Source organism: Eleginops maclovinus, chromosome 18 (genome assembly GCF_036324505.1).
Source record: "Eleginops maclovinus isolate JMC-PN-2008 ecotype Puerto Natales chromosome 18, JC_Emac_rtc_rv5, whole genome shotgun sequence".
Taxonomy (NCBI): domain Eukaryota; kingdom Metazoa; phylum Chordata; class Actinopteri; order Perciformes; family Eleginopidae; genus Eleginops; species Eleginops maclovinus.
The window spans coordinates 5,534,065-5,548,520 of record NC_086366.1 but is presented as its reverse complement, the minus strand read 5'-3'; the positions used below and the strand labels follow the sequence as shown (position 1 = coordinate 5,548,520).

At 40.2% G+C, this 14,456-nt stretch overlaps 1 protein-coding gene across 1 annotated transcript; it reads left to right on the top strand.

The window, feature by feature from the left end:
- Nucleotides 1–102: 102 nt before the first annotated feature.
- LOC134880143 (programmed cell death protein 10-like) lies at nt 103–9,551 on the top strand. The gene is made up of 8 exons (XM_063906874.1): nt 103–436; nt 2,761–2,939; nt 4,757–4,810; nt 5,522–5,639; nt 6,277–6,403; nt 8,311–8,389; nt 8,490–8,572; nt 8,918–9,551. The coding sequence occupies exons 2-8, from the start codon at nt 2,850–2,852 to the stop codon at nt 8,997–8,999; spliced, it is 633 nt and encodes a 210-aa protein (XP_063762944.1). The 5' UTR covers nt 103–436; nt 2,761–2,849; the 3' UTR covers nt 9,000–9,551.
- Nucleotides 9,552–14,456: the final 4,905 nt, after the last annotated feature.

The window sequence follows — 14,456 nt, the reverse complement described above, 5'->3', positions numbered from 1 at the left end:
CTGGTATTTGTAGTCTTTTACGGTGTCATTAGAACGGCAGAGGACGCAGGAGACTGACCGAAAGAACTACAAACAGCCGACTCAGTGAAACCAACAGACAGCTCGCGACACCGCCCACCCCGGCTCTCGTCTGCTTTGTCAGGCATCAAACTTCCTGAATAAGACACAAACCACAACAAGAAGACGGTAGATTTGACACAACGAGTCTGCCATTTATTCTTATATACATACATTTTGTATATTTCCGTTGTTTTATCACAGACATTAGCTAGCTAGTTTGGTTTGCTAACCACGGAATTGATCACCTGTTCTTATCCCTACGGCTAATCTCACGTTAACGCTACCTGTAGGTATTATTAGCTTTTAAACATCACCTACAACCTGTTTATTGGCACGCTGCTTGTCTTCTCTTCATTAAAAATACATATCGACACAGGTAAGTGTTTTGCTCTCTCAGTCAGCGACATGTTTATTTATTTACACATTAGTTAAACTGACAAACTTGTGGGGGGTAAGTGGGAGTTGTTTAGTAGTTAAGGTGGTGAGACACTTTAGATACCTGTGTTTAATGTACATAATAGGTCATGGGAACTGCGGTGCATTCTGGGGCGTCACAGCCGTCTGTATTTATCAGCATTCATGTATACAGTATATGGTGTACAGTGGTTTAAAGTAACTAAGTAGATTTACTCAAGTAATGTACTTAATTCCAATTTATTGAGACATGTACTTTACTTGAGTATTTCAATTTGTTGCTACTTTGTACTTCTACACCCCTACAAATCAGAGTTAAACCATGTACTTGTAATCCACTAAATTGGTTTAACACCTTTAATTACTTGAGTTGTTATACACAGTAATAAAAGCTAGCTGCTCCTTTTAACAGCTTTGAAAACACTGTAATGCATCAATACTGACATATGATATATTATTGTGAAGTGGACCAATTTGCATATTGAGTATTTATTCTTTTGGTACTTTAAGAATATTCTGATGCTCATACTTTTCTACTTTTACTTGACTAACATTTTAAATGAAGGACTTTTACTTGTAACAGAGTATTCCTACACTCTGGTACAATATCTGAATACTTCTTCCACCTCTGATGGTGTATTAAATTAAAAATAATTTAAATTAAAACACTTTTATCACCTTAGATCTAAATAATTGTTTCTGGGCTCTCGAATTGTGGGGAACATAACAATGGGGCGAAATTAAACACCTAAATACAATGAGTTTGAGTTGGGACTATAAATTCACTGACAGGTCTTCACATGGTTTCTTGCTTTATCCTAAAAAAAAAAGAGGCGATGTGAAGACACTTTTTATTCTGTAGGCTAATTCCTTACTCTTCATTAAATGTTGACAAATCTGTTGTGTGATGAATAGAAATAAGAGTAGATTCATATTTTATGCTGTCACAGTGCCATACAACAATACAAAACGGCCCAATAAAATGAGGATATTATAGATATCTTTCCCTTAATTTAACCACTGGGATTCACTGTTTCCTCATGCCATATTTATAAAATATGTATGCCAAGGTTGTATATTTATCACAGACATTTTATTGCAGGCAGTAATATTGGATAAGGTGTACCTTATTCGGGTATGACTCATGCCAGTTTTGTTACCATTGCACCCAGTGGAACAGTAAAGCTCTCAGCCTTTGGCAATGTGGCTGTTATGTGATGATCATGTCAGTGACTAAAAGGAAGCGGTACACATCAGATTTTATGACATCTAATGGGAAATACTTAAGCTGGTGTTGGAATTACTACCGAATGGATTGGTGAATCTATTCAATTTCTGACTAAAAAGATTTTCTATGCTCCATTTTCAATTTAGATACAACTAAATTGATTTCTGATTGTAATCATGGAAAGATGGATGATATGGCAGATCTTAAAACTCAAGGAAAAACATCTTAACTTCCCGCTGATGGCTGGCTGCAGTAAAAATGTTGACCCCCTCCATGTTAGCCGATGGGACATTAGGCGAGTCAAACTAAAAGTCAAATAAAAAAAATCCGTTTTAAGTAGTTCTTATTACAGTGATGAATTTTCAGGTGTAGATTTTCTGATAACTTGGTTTTAAATTGTTATTTGATGCCATGAAAAAGAGGGTGTTGTACAATAGAGATGGTGTAGCTTAACTTATCACAAGGCTGTGTTATAAAACCAAGGTTGCTAACAAGGGACTAAGTGAGACGACTAAACGTCACCATGCTGGGTATTAGCCACCTTTAGCTTTGTGGTGGTGAAGTGAAGTGACTGTGATTTAGTTTCTTTATAGCCCAACGCTAGCATTTTACTTCTTGTGATTACATCTAAAACTTAAAAAAGGGCCAGCTTACAACAATCGTCATCACTGCACCGCTCTTATGGTAATTTGTTGTATGTCTTGCCAACCAAAAAGCTACCGTGGTGCTAATTTAGCTACTAATAGGCTCACGCTAGCAAGATGTAGCTATGCTTGTCTCATAATGGGCCCCGATACCATGGCTCCAGCTCAAAGTGACGTCAAAATATCAAGATGGCCGCTCCCATATTCGGAATAATTGGTTTTCGCTTTGGTACAGTGGGAAGAAGTTGAGGCGCGTTGTCCATCTTTATAAACGCCCTATCATTGTAACCATGGTAGAACTTCTGAAAGCTTTTCTTTGATTAAATCTCAGACTATTGTCTATTGCGCCCACCACCATCCATCTCTCCGTGCAGCTTGTTTACCTGCCCTTGTGTTCCTTTTCATCTACTTCAGGTTCCTGTCAGCCTCCGTGAGCGATCGAATGAGGTGAAACTGGCAACAGTGGACAACCAGGCACAAAAAGGGCCATCGATCAGTAAAGGATGATCATGGAAGACATGAAGAATGAAGCCGACGCTGCCTCAATAGTTTCTATGGCTGTGTACACTGTGATGTTCCCCGTCTTTAACCAGGTAAAGAAGGCAGGGTTTCACTTAAAAGGAGGGAAAGACTTTTGATTAGACTTGTGGTAAAAATTCATGTGGAGTAGAGGAGGTTGTGATGTGTGTGTACTGAAAATGATGCATGGTTAACTCTAAATCGGATTCTATTCAACGTGCTTCTGCTGTTCCTTTTAGTGTTTACTTCCTGTCTGTCTTCTTTTGCTGCTGTTCCTTTTAGTGTTTACTTCCTGTCTGTCTTCTTTTGCTGCTGTTCCTTTTAGTGTTTACTTCCTGTCTGTCTTCTTTTGCTGCTGTTCCTTTTAGTGTTTACTTCCTGGTTGTCTTCTTTTGCCAATTTCTCTGACATCCAGCGGTCAGTCTTTTAACCTCTTCCCTTCTCTTGTTCTGTTTTCTTGTTGTTATTCTCTTTTTCTTATCTTGAAATATCTCAACAACTATTGGAGGATTTACATTTTGTGACGGATACTCATGTTCCCCAGAGGATGAATTAAGAAAGCTTTGATTGTCATAAAATCGGGCTTCTGTTGTACTTTTTGGTTAGGGCTTATCAGCTAATGTTAGAATGCAAACATGCCAAACAAAGACGGTCAACATACAAGCTACACTTTAGCAGGGTAGCTGATGTTAGCATTTAGCTTAAAGCATTGTTGTGCCCAATCTAAGTAAGGCCTACAACTTTAACATGTGTAACTATGGGGAGATGGTAAGCAAGTCCTGATTTCTAGCTTGGCATTCAAAATGATGTACAAATATGCTTGAAACATGGCACACACACAGGGTATTAAACAACACAAGAGGTACAAAGGTTACGTCAAAAGTGACAACAACACTTTAAACAAAACAATTAGCTATATTTATCAAATGCATAGCATACCAATAGATTTGAATTTGTTTGGAAACAATTCCATTTGTGCTTGAGAGGACACTTTATTTCTCTGTTCCTTATAGACAACAGTGTTTAAGAATTGGCGAGCACTGTACGTTTGGCATACATTTTCTGAGGGGACCCTGGTGGCCAATTTTTCTCTCTTATTTATGGTCTGTCTATACTCAAATATAGACATAAAAAATAAAAAAACAGCAGTTTTCCACAAATGATATCAATTTGTGTCAGCTTATCGTTCATCTGATGTCTTTACTTTTATTTTTTACCATATGTTATATTTGATCCTCGGAGCTTGAGACAAAGTCGATGATTGAAATACTTGAAAGCTATTTATGTGGGAGTGCAGTGTCAGAGGAATTACTTTAATTTAAACCCATTAAGTGTTGATACTGTTATTTCTGTTAGAGAATATGAAGCTTTGTAATTTGTAAAGAGATTTTTATATTTCGGCCTTTTAATCTATAAATCTGTGGCTTTCAGTGTGGATTTTTTACCTGTCTTTTATGTTGTTTCATCAGATTTTAGGTCGACATGTCTTTGTTTCGTTATTGTTCCCTGCTCTGTGAGGTGTAGTTCTGAAAAAGTTTCAGAAATTGTGATTATTTCCCACTCCTGTTAAAGTTTGTCTGAGAAAATAGTGCACAGTGTTTATATAGACAGACAGTGCTTATAGTTTAAAGTCCTGACAAGCTCTGTAATACCAGAATATCAGCCCAGAGGAATGGAAAAGACTTTTCTGCAGATGGACGGACTCAACACGGCTTTACACAATACAATAACACACTGTCTTCCTCTGATATTGCAGGATGTCAGGCTTGTATGTACTTTCTGCAGAATTACATTTCAGGGCAGAAGAGAGTCCATGATAAGAGCAAAGCTGTGTGTGTGTTATGGTTTCGCTACTGTCTTATGTTTGTGTGTCTGTGTTTACAACTTGCAGTTGGAGAAAGTCAACTTATCAGCAGCGCAGACCTTGAGAGCAGCCATTATAAAGGTAAAAACATAAGCTGATTTAGGTTGAAATTAACTGCAATTTGTCTTTGAAAAACTGTAGCTCATACCCTTATCTGCAGTGGCCGTCAGGTGCAAACGTGCTACAACGGCACAAACTATTTCAATAGTAGAAACGTGCTGCACTCTCAGAAACGATGCAAATACAAAAACACAAATGTGCCAAAACACATGCAAATGAAGAAACATCTTCACCAACTTGACGAAACGTGCAGTATTTGCAAAAAGCGCTGCAAGAAGCTCTAAACACAAGGACACTAAAAAGTGGTGCACACAGCTAGGACCTACTCTTGATGATGTGTGGGGATTATAGAGTTGGCTTGCTGTCACTGTTGTAGTTTGAAAACTTATTTAAACAATGTGATCAGATGATTCATTCCGATGTTATAGCAGATCTGCTGTAAGCTAGCAAGCTAACATACCTAATTTAGACAACTTTATAATCCCTGAATGTCAACAAGCACTCCGGTCCCAGCTGTGTGCATCACTTTTTAGTGTCCCCATTTCCATTGTGTTCTGAGCTTCTTGCAGTGTTTTTTATTTTGGAAGTTTTTGGGGCGCGTTTGCATCTGTCGGCCACCGTACCTAACCTTTCTTGTACATTTTGCACTGTCAACTTTTTTTTGATTTGGAGATGTATTGCCACAAAGGTCTGAGATCACTGTCACACCTGTTTTTGTTCGTGCTTTTCAAGGCAGAGAAGGAGAGTCCAGGTGTAACACAGGATATTGTTCTGAAAATACTGGAGAAGAAGAACATAAAAATCGACTATCATGAGTCTCTACTTCGCATGGCTGCAGACGATGTGGAAGGTAGGATGCCTTGTGAATGATGCATGCGAAAAGAGAAGGAGGGTGCAATATAATGTGTCATATAGAACCACATGGTGAGGACATGCATAGCACTGTCTGTATTGCTCAAGGACAGTTCAAAAAGCTGCAGAATGATCACCAATGTAGCCCTGTTTGTATTCCAGTTATTCCATTAGCTCAGACCTCCACTGGGGGGAGCTGTTTCCCCACAAATCAACCGCTCTCCATGTTCTCAAATATTCCATCTTTCTGTCTGTAGTTGATTTCTTTGTGCCGTCTACAGTGATTGATGGCAGTAATGAATTCACACATGCATACACACACACACACACACACACACACACACACACACACACACACACACACACACACACACACACACACACACACACACACACACACACACACACACACACACAGATAGATGAATTTTAAATGTACCTCCTGCATGGCACAGCTTTAATCCGACTGTCACTTTAACAAACTGTCACCTTAAAGTGCGCACACGGCCGTGGATTACATTTGATACATTTTTATTGTTAATAATTGCTTTGTTTCAGTGTCCCCTGCAGCTCTGTGCAGCTGTGACGCCGTTGAGGAGTGTGTGATCTGTGTTTCTTCCTCTTGATGTTTCCAGAGTTCGTGATTGACAGGCGGGAGCCAGAGTTTCAGGAGCTGAACGAGAGGGCCCGAGCTCTGAAACACATCCTCAGCACTATTCCTGATGAGATCAATGACAGAGTAGGCTTCCTACAGACCATCAAGTAAGACAGCTGAGTGTGTGTGGGGGTGCAATATAAACAAGACTTAATCTTATATACAAGGTTGCAGTCTTGTGTTAGTTGTGTGCATTCGCAGACATTGTCTTTTGAGGATTTAAAATATATATATTTTTTAATTGGTTAATGTAAGTTGCAAGCACCAAAGATTGTTATAAGGTAATTGCATTTAAGCACAGAGAGAGAACAATATGTTTTTCCCTTTGTGAAGCGAATTTTGGAACATGCACAATTGAATGCAACGTCAAAGGAAAAACGCGAGTGGGCGTTAAAAGATGCAAATGCTCTTTCTGTGCAGCGTAATGGGACTAAGAAGATTTGAAAGTGTCTCACTAGTTCCTGGAGAGTGTTGGGCTCAGTCTGAGTCGAAACAAAAACACACACATGCACACTCCACACAATTCAGTGCATATGTTGCTAGCTGCAGCTAACATCAGCTGTTAGGATGTGGTTTAAAGCGGCCCTATTATGCTTTTTGGGGTTTTCCCTTTCCTGTAGTGTCTTTATATAGAGTAGGTTTTTGTGTATGTAAATGATATGCAAAGGCTAAAATCCCTCCAGAGGGAGTTTCTCTCCCACACACTCCCAAGTCTCACACAGGCCAAACACTACACTGGTCACACGCTGCAGCCCAGAGGAGAAGAGGGAAGAGCTCCTGCAGATTCCCTCAGGCTTTTTATCCAGGTCTGATTGGTGATTGGGAACACCTGAGGGAGAGGCTGCACCTGGAGGGAGATAATCAGGGGGAGAGGGAGAGACACAAACACAACATGGCACGTAACTCTTGGGGGAAAAAAACACTTAAGTTTAATGACATAAGCCTACTAGGTACTGCAGATGGAATAAGCCTATAATGATGGACTCAAGTGCTTATGTTAATTAATGTGCATTTTCTCCTCTTAGATACATAATTAAGTACATAAGTCCTATTGTTATTTAAAAAAAACCAGGTAAAACCAATTGGGTAAAAAGTCTCAAACATTGGAGTTTATACGTGACCTTGGAAACAGCAGCGCTACAAAACAATGTAGACTCAGAATGTTTACTTGGAGCTTTTAAAACTATCCCAGAATTCATCAGCCAATGAAAAGGGCTAAGGTGCTGTCACATGACCTTTAGTTTAAAAATCTTATGATTTAAACATGCAACAAAATGTATGTCTGTTCTGAAAGAGTGCTCACAAAACTGTAGTGCACGCCATTTTGTACACACACACACACACACACACACACACACACACACACACACACACACACACACACACACACACACACACACACACACACACACACACACACACACACAGAGTTAAGAGTGAGAGACGTTTCATTTTGTTGGCCCACTTTGCCATTATTTTTGATCGAATTCAATACTCTTAGTGAGTCACTGCTTAAGTAACTTAGCCGGCGGAGAGCTTAGAAATGAATTCAATTCAAAGGAAATGCTTATGTTATGAAACGGCAGACTTCAAGTGCATTCAAGGGGACGAAAAGTTGAAGGGGAAGGCACGCCCTCTAAGAGGAGAGGAAGAAACAGGAAACAACACGCAGGATAGTTGTAGTTAAGATAGATTTTCAGATATCATTTGTTTGAAAGATCACATATTATGCTACGTCAGGTTCATATCTGTATTCTGTGCCTCTACTGGGACATGTCTCCATGCTTTACTGTTCAGAAAGCTCTTTATTTTTCTCATACTGCCTGTGCTGCAGCACCTCTTTTGTGAGCCAATAGAATCACGAGTTCCGCAGTGATGTCACTATGATCGGGAAGTAAACAAAGGAATCCAATGGAGGCGTTTCAGGCGGGTGGGGGTTTCTCTCCCAAATATTCCCTCTGATATATAGTATGGACCCCTTTAACATGCACTTATTTGTTTGTGTGATCTGCAGAGACATCGCCAGCGCCATCAAGGAGCTGCTCGACACGGTTAATACCGTCTTCAGGAAATACCAGTATCAGAACAGACGGGTTAGTAGGAGGATACATGAGACAGACAAAAAGCGTTTTACTCAAAAGAAGTGTGTGTGAAGTAAGTGGAGCTGAAGGGCTGTCTGTATTTATTGTTTAGGTGCTGGAGCAGCATAAGAAAGAGTTTGTGAAATACTCCAAGAGCTTCAGTGTCACGCTGAAAACCTACTTCAGAGACGGAAAGTATGAAACTGTCTTCTTTTTCTGTCTATTCACACACACGTTCAGCCTTTTTACAACACATTTAATAGCTTTTTACACACACACTTTCACACACACACACTGTCACCATCATGTAAATGGTTTGTCGTTTGATCACAGCCCCGCTTCTATCGAATCCACCATTGCTGAAATAATTCCCTTGACCCATTTCCCGTGGATTCATGGGTATTCTCTGAAGCCTGACATCCTCTCCGTTTCCCGCCAGATCAAAGTGTTTCCTGGATCAATCCTAATATTGTTGCCATGGTTTCTCTGCTGCTCTGATTGACACGTGTGTCCTTGTGTGTCTGTCACGCTTGTTTCCAGGGTGATAAACGTGTTCGTCAGCGCCAACCGGCTCACGCACCAAACCAACATGATCCTGCAGGCCTTCAAGATGTCGGTGTAGCGACGCTGGAAGACACACACACACACACACACACACACACACAATTATTTTGGGCTGTATCATTTATAATTCTGCAGCTTTGAGGGAAGATCAGGTAGTTTGAGGTTCAAAGCGAATCAAGTTGACGGTAATTGTCGGGGATTTCTAACTCTCTCTTTTATGTTTTTCTTTTATCAAGATCTTGAGTCGATATTTCTTTATATATATATTACCCTCTCTGTTCAGCGAAAAGTTTAGGAAAGAAGTAATCATTTCCAATGTGCTTTAAAAGCGCATAACATTTAAAAACCTTACACATTCCCACATTTCTGCACTTTAACTCTCACGTTATTGTGTATTTTATCTGTTGTTAGACCATTTTTATTCTGTTTTTATTGTGAATATAATCTTGATGTATCTGGTGGCATCATGTACTATCAGCATCATGTTCAATTTCGATCTGTCAAGAAACCAATACCTGGAGAACCGTTCCAGATGTTTTCTGTGTTTGCTTTCTTTGTTCTGTAATATTCACCCAGTGCATCATAAACACAACCTCTTAAGGTGAACTCACCCACTCGTCTGTCTTACTTTTTTACTTTAGTGAGAGAAGTATTTGTCTTTGCTTTCAGTGTGTATTTACTATATAAAAGAAGACCTTTTTTAATCAAAGGTGATCAGAGTTGCAAAAATCTTGAGGTAAAGAAATGATTCAAAATGTATTTCAATTCGATCTTAACTAAGTTTACACAAATAGTTGTGAATCGTTATCATTTCTCTTTCTCTTAAGTGACATGGCCATGGCACATTCCTTGAATCAAATGAAAACTCTTAAATAAGAGTCATGAAAAGAGTGTTGAAGAGGCATTTTTGTTTTTTATTAATAATGAACTAGTTCTGTCACGTCAGAAAGATTTTCAGAAGTGGGTCTGTTGTATCAAAGTGTTTCATTTCCACTCAGTTGCCCTTGTGTTCTTCTTTCTCTGCATGCACCTCCCCCCTTCATATTCCAGCGTCTTCATTCTTCTCCCTGTATAATAGTGGATTTTCCATGGTGGATTTGTGGTGGGGCTATTTTTGGGGCTCCCATACATGCACCACTGTAATCCAATTGTGATAGTTTTAATTTTTTTAAAGCTTTATTATTGAAATTGCTGAGACCTAATTTTCTGATCCTGTCACCACTGAAGACCGCTGTAATCAGCTAATTCAAGTTATTCCAGGCCATTAAGTCACTCGCGGGGATTGGGTCGTGGCCACTGAAGCAGCAGGGGGCGAGGGAGACGATCATATCTGCGTTGGATGTATAAAACTGTTGTGTGCATTCATGCTTAAACACATCTATTTGACTCAGTTAGTTCTTCCTCATTTTTTGCAGCTTTGGAAGAAGTACTCATGTCTTTTATCTTCGGTGGCCGACAGGTGCTAACGTGCTACAACGGCCCAAAAGAGTTCCATTATGAGAAACACGCTTCAGCTTCAGAAACGATGCCGATATTAAAACTCAAATGTACCAAAACACATGCAAATGAAGAAACATCTTCACCAACTTGACAACACATGTACAGCATTTACCAAAAGTGCTGCAAAAACTAAGCGGAGACGTTGACACTACAAAGTGACGCACACAGCTGGGACCGGAGCACTTGGTGACTGTTGGGGATTATGAAATCTTAAGGAATCATGAGATCACATTGTTAAAATAAGATGAACCTTTATTAATCCCCCTAGAGGGAAATGCTGTGTTCACTGTGTTTTACATGCATACATTAACCACACACAGGTAGATGCAACCATGCACATGCATTTTTAGTACTGTTAGAAATAATCAATATATTGAAACGGAACATTAAAAGATTATTCACTGTTTCAGGACGGATCATATTTGTCCAATTCCGGTAGTATTGTTGTTTTTAGCCTCAGATAGCATATAGCTAATATTGTATTGTATATATGAGTAGAAGGAGAAGGACGAGTGGAGTTACATACTAAACACACCGCCTCTATCTCTCACTCATTGATGCTGTAATGATACTATTGCGCGTTTAATAACTGATAAACCTCAGAAGGATTGCATAATAGAATATCGTAGGTGAGCGCTTCAGGACATCGCTAACAAGATGGCGACTGTGACGTCATAGGAGGACCCGCCCCCGACGACTTCAGCCAATAGAAGAGTCCCCCCCCCCCCCGCTACCAACCAATGAGAGCACGAGACCGGAGCACGTCTTATTTCGAAGTTGTTTATTTTATGACCGGAAAGGGATGGTTCTATAACAGCCACAGCTGTGAAACTTTACTACTTTACTCAACGCTTGCTGCATCCTTTTATTAAATACTCCTATTATAACCTATAAGATGAGCTTCACTTCGTTTTCTTTTAAATCGACTCCTGGGCTTCGAATAAAAGAACATTTCCTACAGTAGACACACAATTTATACACACTACTGTTTTTTTTGTAGGTTGCACACGTGCACTTGCATCTGGAAAAGTGCCAGAGCGAAGGCTGCCAGTCTCGCCGGCGCCAGGGAGCAGTTGGGGGTTCGATGCCTTGCTCAAGGGCACCTCTGCAGGGCCCAGGAGGTGAACTGACACCCCTCCAGTACCAAGTCCACACCCCGTAACTTCTTGTTCCGCTCGGGACGTGAACCGGCGACCCTTTGGTTCAAAGCCGAGGTCCCTGCAGACTGAATAATAAAACAGTAAGTGTGTGTTGCACCACTCAGCAACCATATTAACTTGAGTAAAAATACAATTCAAAGGTCTTTAATTTAATTGTAATTGAGTAAACGTACAAACGTATTTGCATCAAAATATAATTGGAAGTACAAAAAAAGTACAAATCAGTGGTGGGCCGTCAGGGCCAGCAAGGCCTTCTCTGCTGGCCTAAACATCATCAGAATGTAAATTAAATTTTGATATATTTTTTCCACAAATACGTATTGAATTATTCCCCATAGTCTATTCTCTTCATTTTATAGCGTTCGTCTTGGCTGCGCTGCTTCCAGCCTCAGAACGAGATTTGGAGGGCTGGCCTTTATGTTAGAGCTTTTATCCAATCATATTTCAGCCATAATGTGTTGCTAGGGTCAAAGAAATCTGCCCTTAGGCCTTCAGAATCAACAGTGCGGGCGCCTGTAGCTTAAAGTGAACGCAAACAAAACTGTGGCGTTAACCAATCAGATTTCTAGGTGGCGACAACGGGCCAGCTAGCAGGCGTACGCTAACGTTAGCACGTGCACATCTTCTGATTGGATACGCACTATTGAGAGGCAGAGCTAGGCAGTAGGCAGAGCCATACAGTCTATGGGCAAAGCTAGCAAACAGAACTAGAACTTGAGCGAGCTAATTTGTGTAGATTTCTACAAGCTATTTTTTTCAACCCACAATGGCTGAAGGAGGAGAAGAGATCAATTTGGTCGAAGATATAATTACAACGCCATTTTCAAAACGAACTTTTCTAGTAAAGCTACACATCTTGAGAAGGGAACGACCAACTCCAACGCTAGCGAGCCTAGCACAGCAGGGAAACTACGAGCGGTACCCCTGGCTCACAGCCTCCGAGAGGCACTGCAAATTGTACTGCCGGGAATGCCTGGTATTTGCAACTGATCGGTAAACAGGAACTTTCATTTATGGGACACGATGAAAGCGCCGAGTCCAGAAACAGAGGAAACTACGTGGAGCTTCTTTCTTTTCTTGCTGAGAACAACACAGATTTGCATTACCACCTGTACACAAACAACATGTTTACTGGGACGTCAGGCAAAATACAAAACGACCTGATTAATGCTATTGCTGAAGTGATGGGAGAAGAGATCAAAATGAAGATTAAAAAAGCACCCTTTGTCGCTGTTATGGTGGACGAGACGTCAGATGTGGGTAATGTAGCACAGCTGGCACTTGTCCTGCGTTATGTGACAGACACAGGTGTCAAGGAGCGGTTTGTCAGATAATCTGATTAATTAAGTTAACTGTAAATGCTGATGTATTGATTATAAATGCTTCAGAAATATTAATATAACTCTGTTGTACTTGACTATGTTAATGTGATGCAACGCCCGGTTATACTGCGTTTCTGTCTAAATGTATAGTTTCTAGAGCCATGGCGTCATAATGATGGCATTAAGAGGTGGAATAATTCAGGTAGGACTGTGTAGGATATCACTGAAGGCCTAGGTGTGAAATGCACGGCCCGCCACTGGTACAAATTATTCCCAATGTCCCATTTCAGAATAATATTTCAGTATTATCAGCTCAATATTATCAAAATTAAAGTACTCAGGATTTAGAATGGACCTTTTTTCCAGTATTAATATTGTTATTGTGCATGTAAGAGCATTTTATTATTGTAGTTTGTCAAGAGTGGACAACAATACTGCATTATATCATATAAGCATATGTTTTTATTTATAAAACATAACAGTGTCAAAATAAATGTGGTGGAGTAAAACTATAAAGCAGCATTAAATGGAAATGCTTAAGTAAAGCCCACATAAGTCAAAAAAGTACAAAACTTGAGTCACTTTCCACCACTGATTTTTGGTAGTGAGTGTGGCCTACAGGAAGTCCTCTGAAAGGCATTTTAACGGCACCGTAAAGCTCTGCCGCTGTGTGTTTTATTTTTGTTCACATCGCCACTTTTGTTCTCGCTACAATGCACAAACACTTTTATGAGTGGCAGTAGAATACTAATGTTCCTGTGAATTGTGTTTCCGTAGCCATGGAGTGCATGTGTAATTATACCTCACACAGATTATCTTCTCTCCAGTGCCTAATCTCTGAATAGAAGTCACAAACACACACACACACACACACACACACACACACACACACACACACACACACACACACACACACACACACACACACTCGTACACACTCTGTTACATACAGGGCACAAACAACTCTTTTTGACTACTTGGTTGCCAGGAAACTTCGCCGGAGTCTTTGAGAGTGAGGGATAATAAAAGAAACGTGTGTGTGTGTGTGTGTGTGTGTGTGTGTGTGTGCGTGCATGGCCTCTGCCACTGTCTGGGCTGCTGGGGACAGTTGGTTAACTCTCTCTGGGTGTGTGTCAGTGTGTGTGTCTGCAAGCGTTGATTGCTTCTCGCTGGTTCAAGACAAACCTCCAAACTCACAAAGACTCTCCTGCGGTTCGGACACAAGCTCGGCCAGGATGGACCAATCAGAGTTTGGGGATTTGTTTGAAATGTCATACAATTAAGAAAGGATGTTTTAACACTTCAAAGCTCGGGGAAGTTTTTCGTGGAGACCCGTTGTGGACCGGGAGGTGGAAATTGGCCGTCTTGGTAAGTTTGGATTACATTCAATGTCTCTTCAGCTTCAAGATATGATAAGATTGGGTAGTTTGTGTGTGTTGTAGTATTTCCTTCTGATATGTAGAAGTATAAACGGCAGTACTTGAGTAAATGTACTTAGTTATTTACCACCATTGCATATATACAGATATAAGC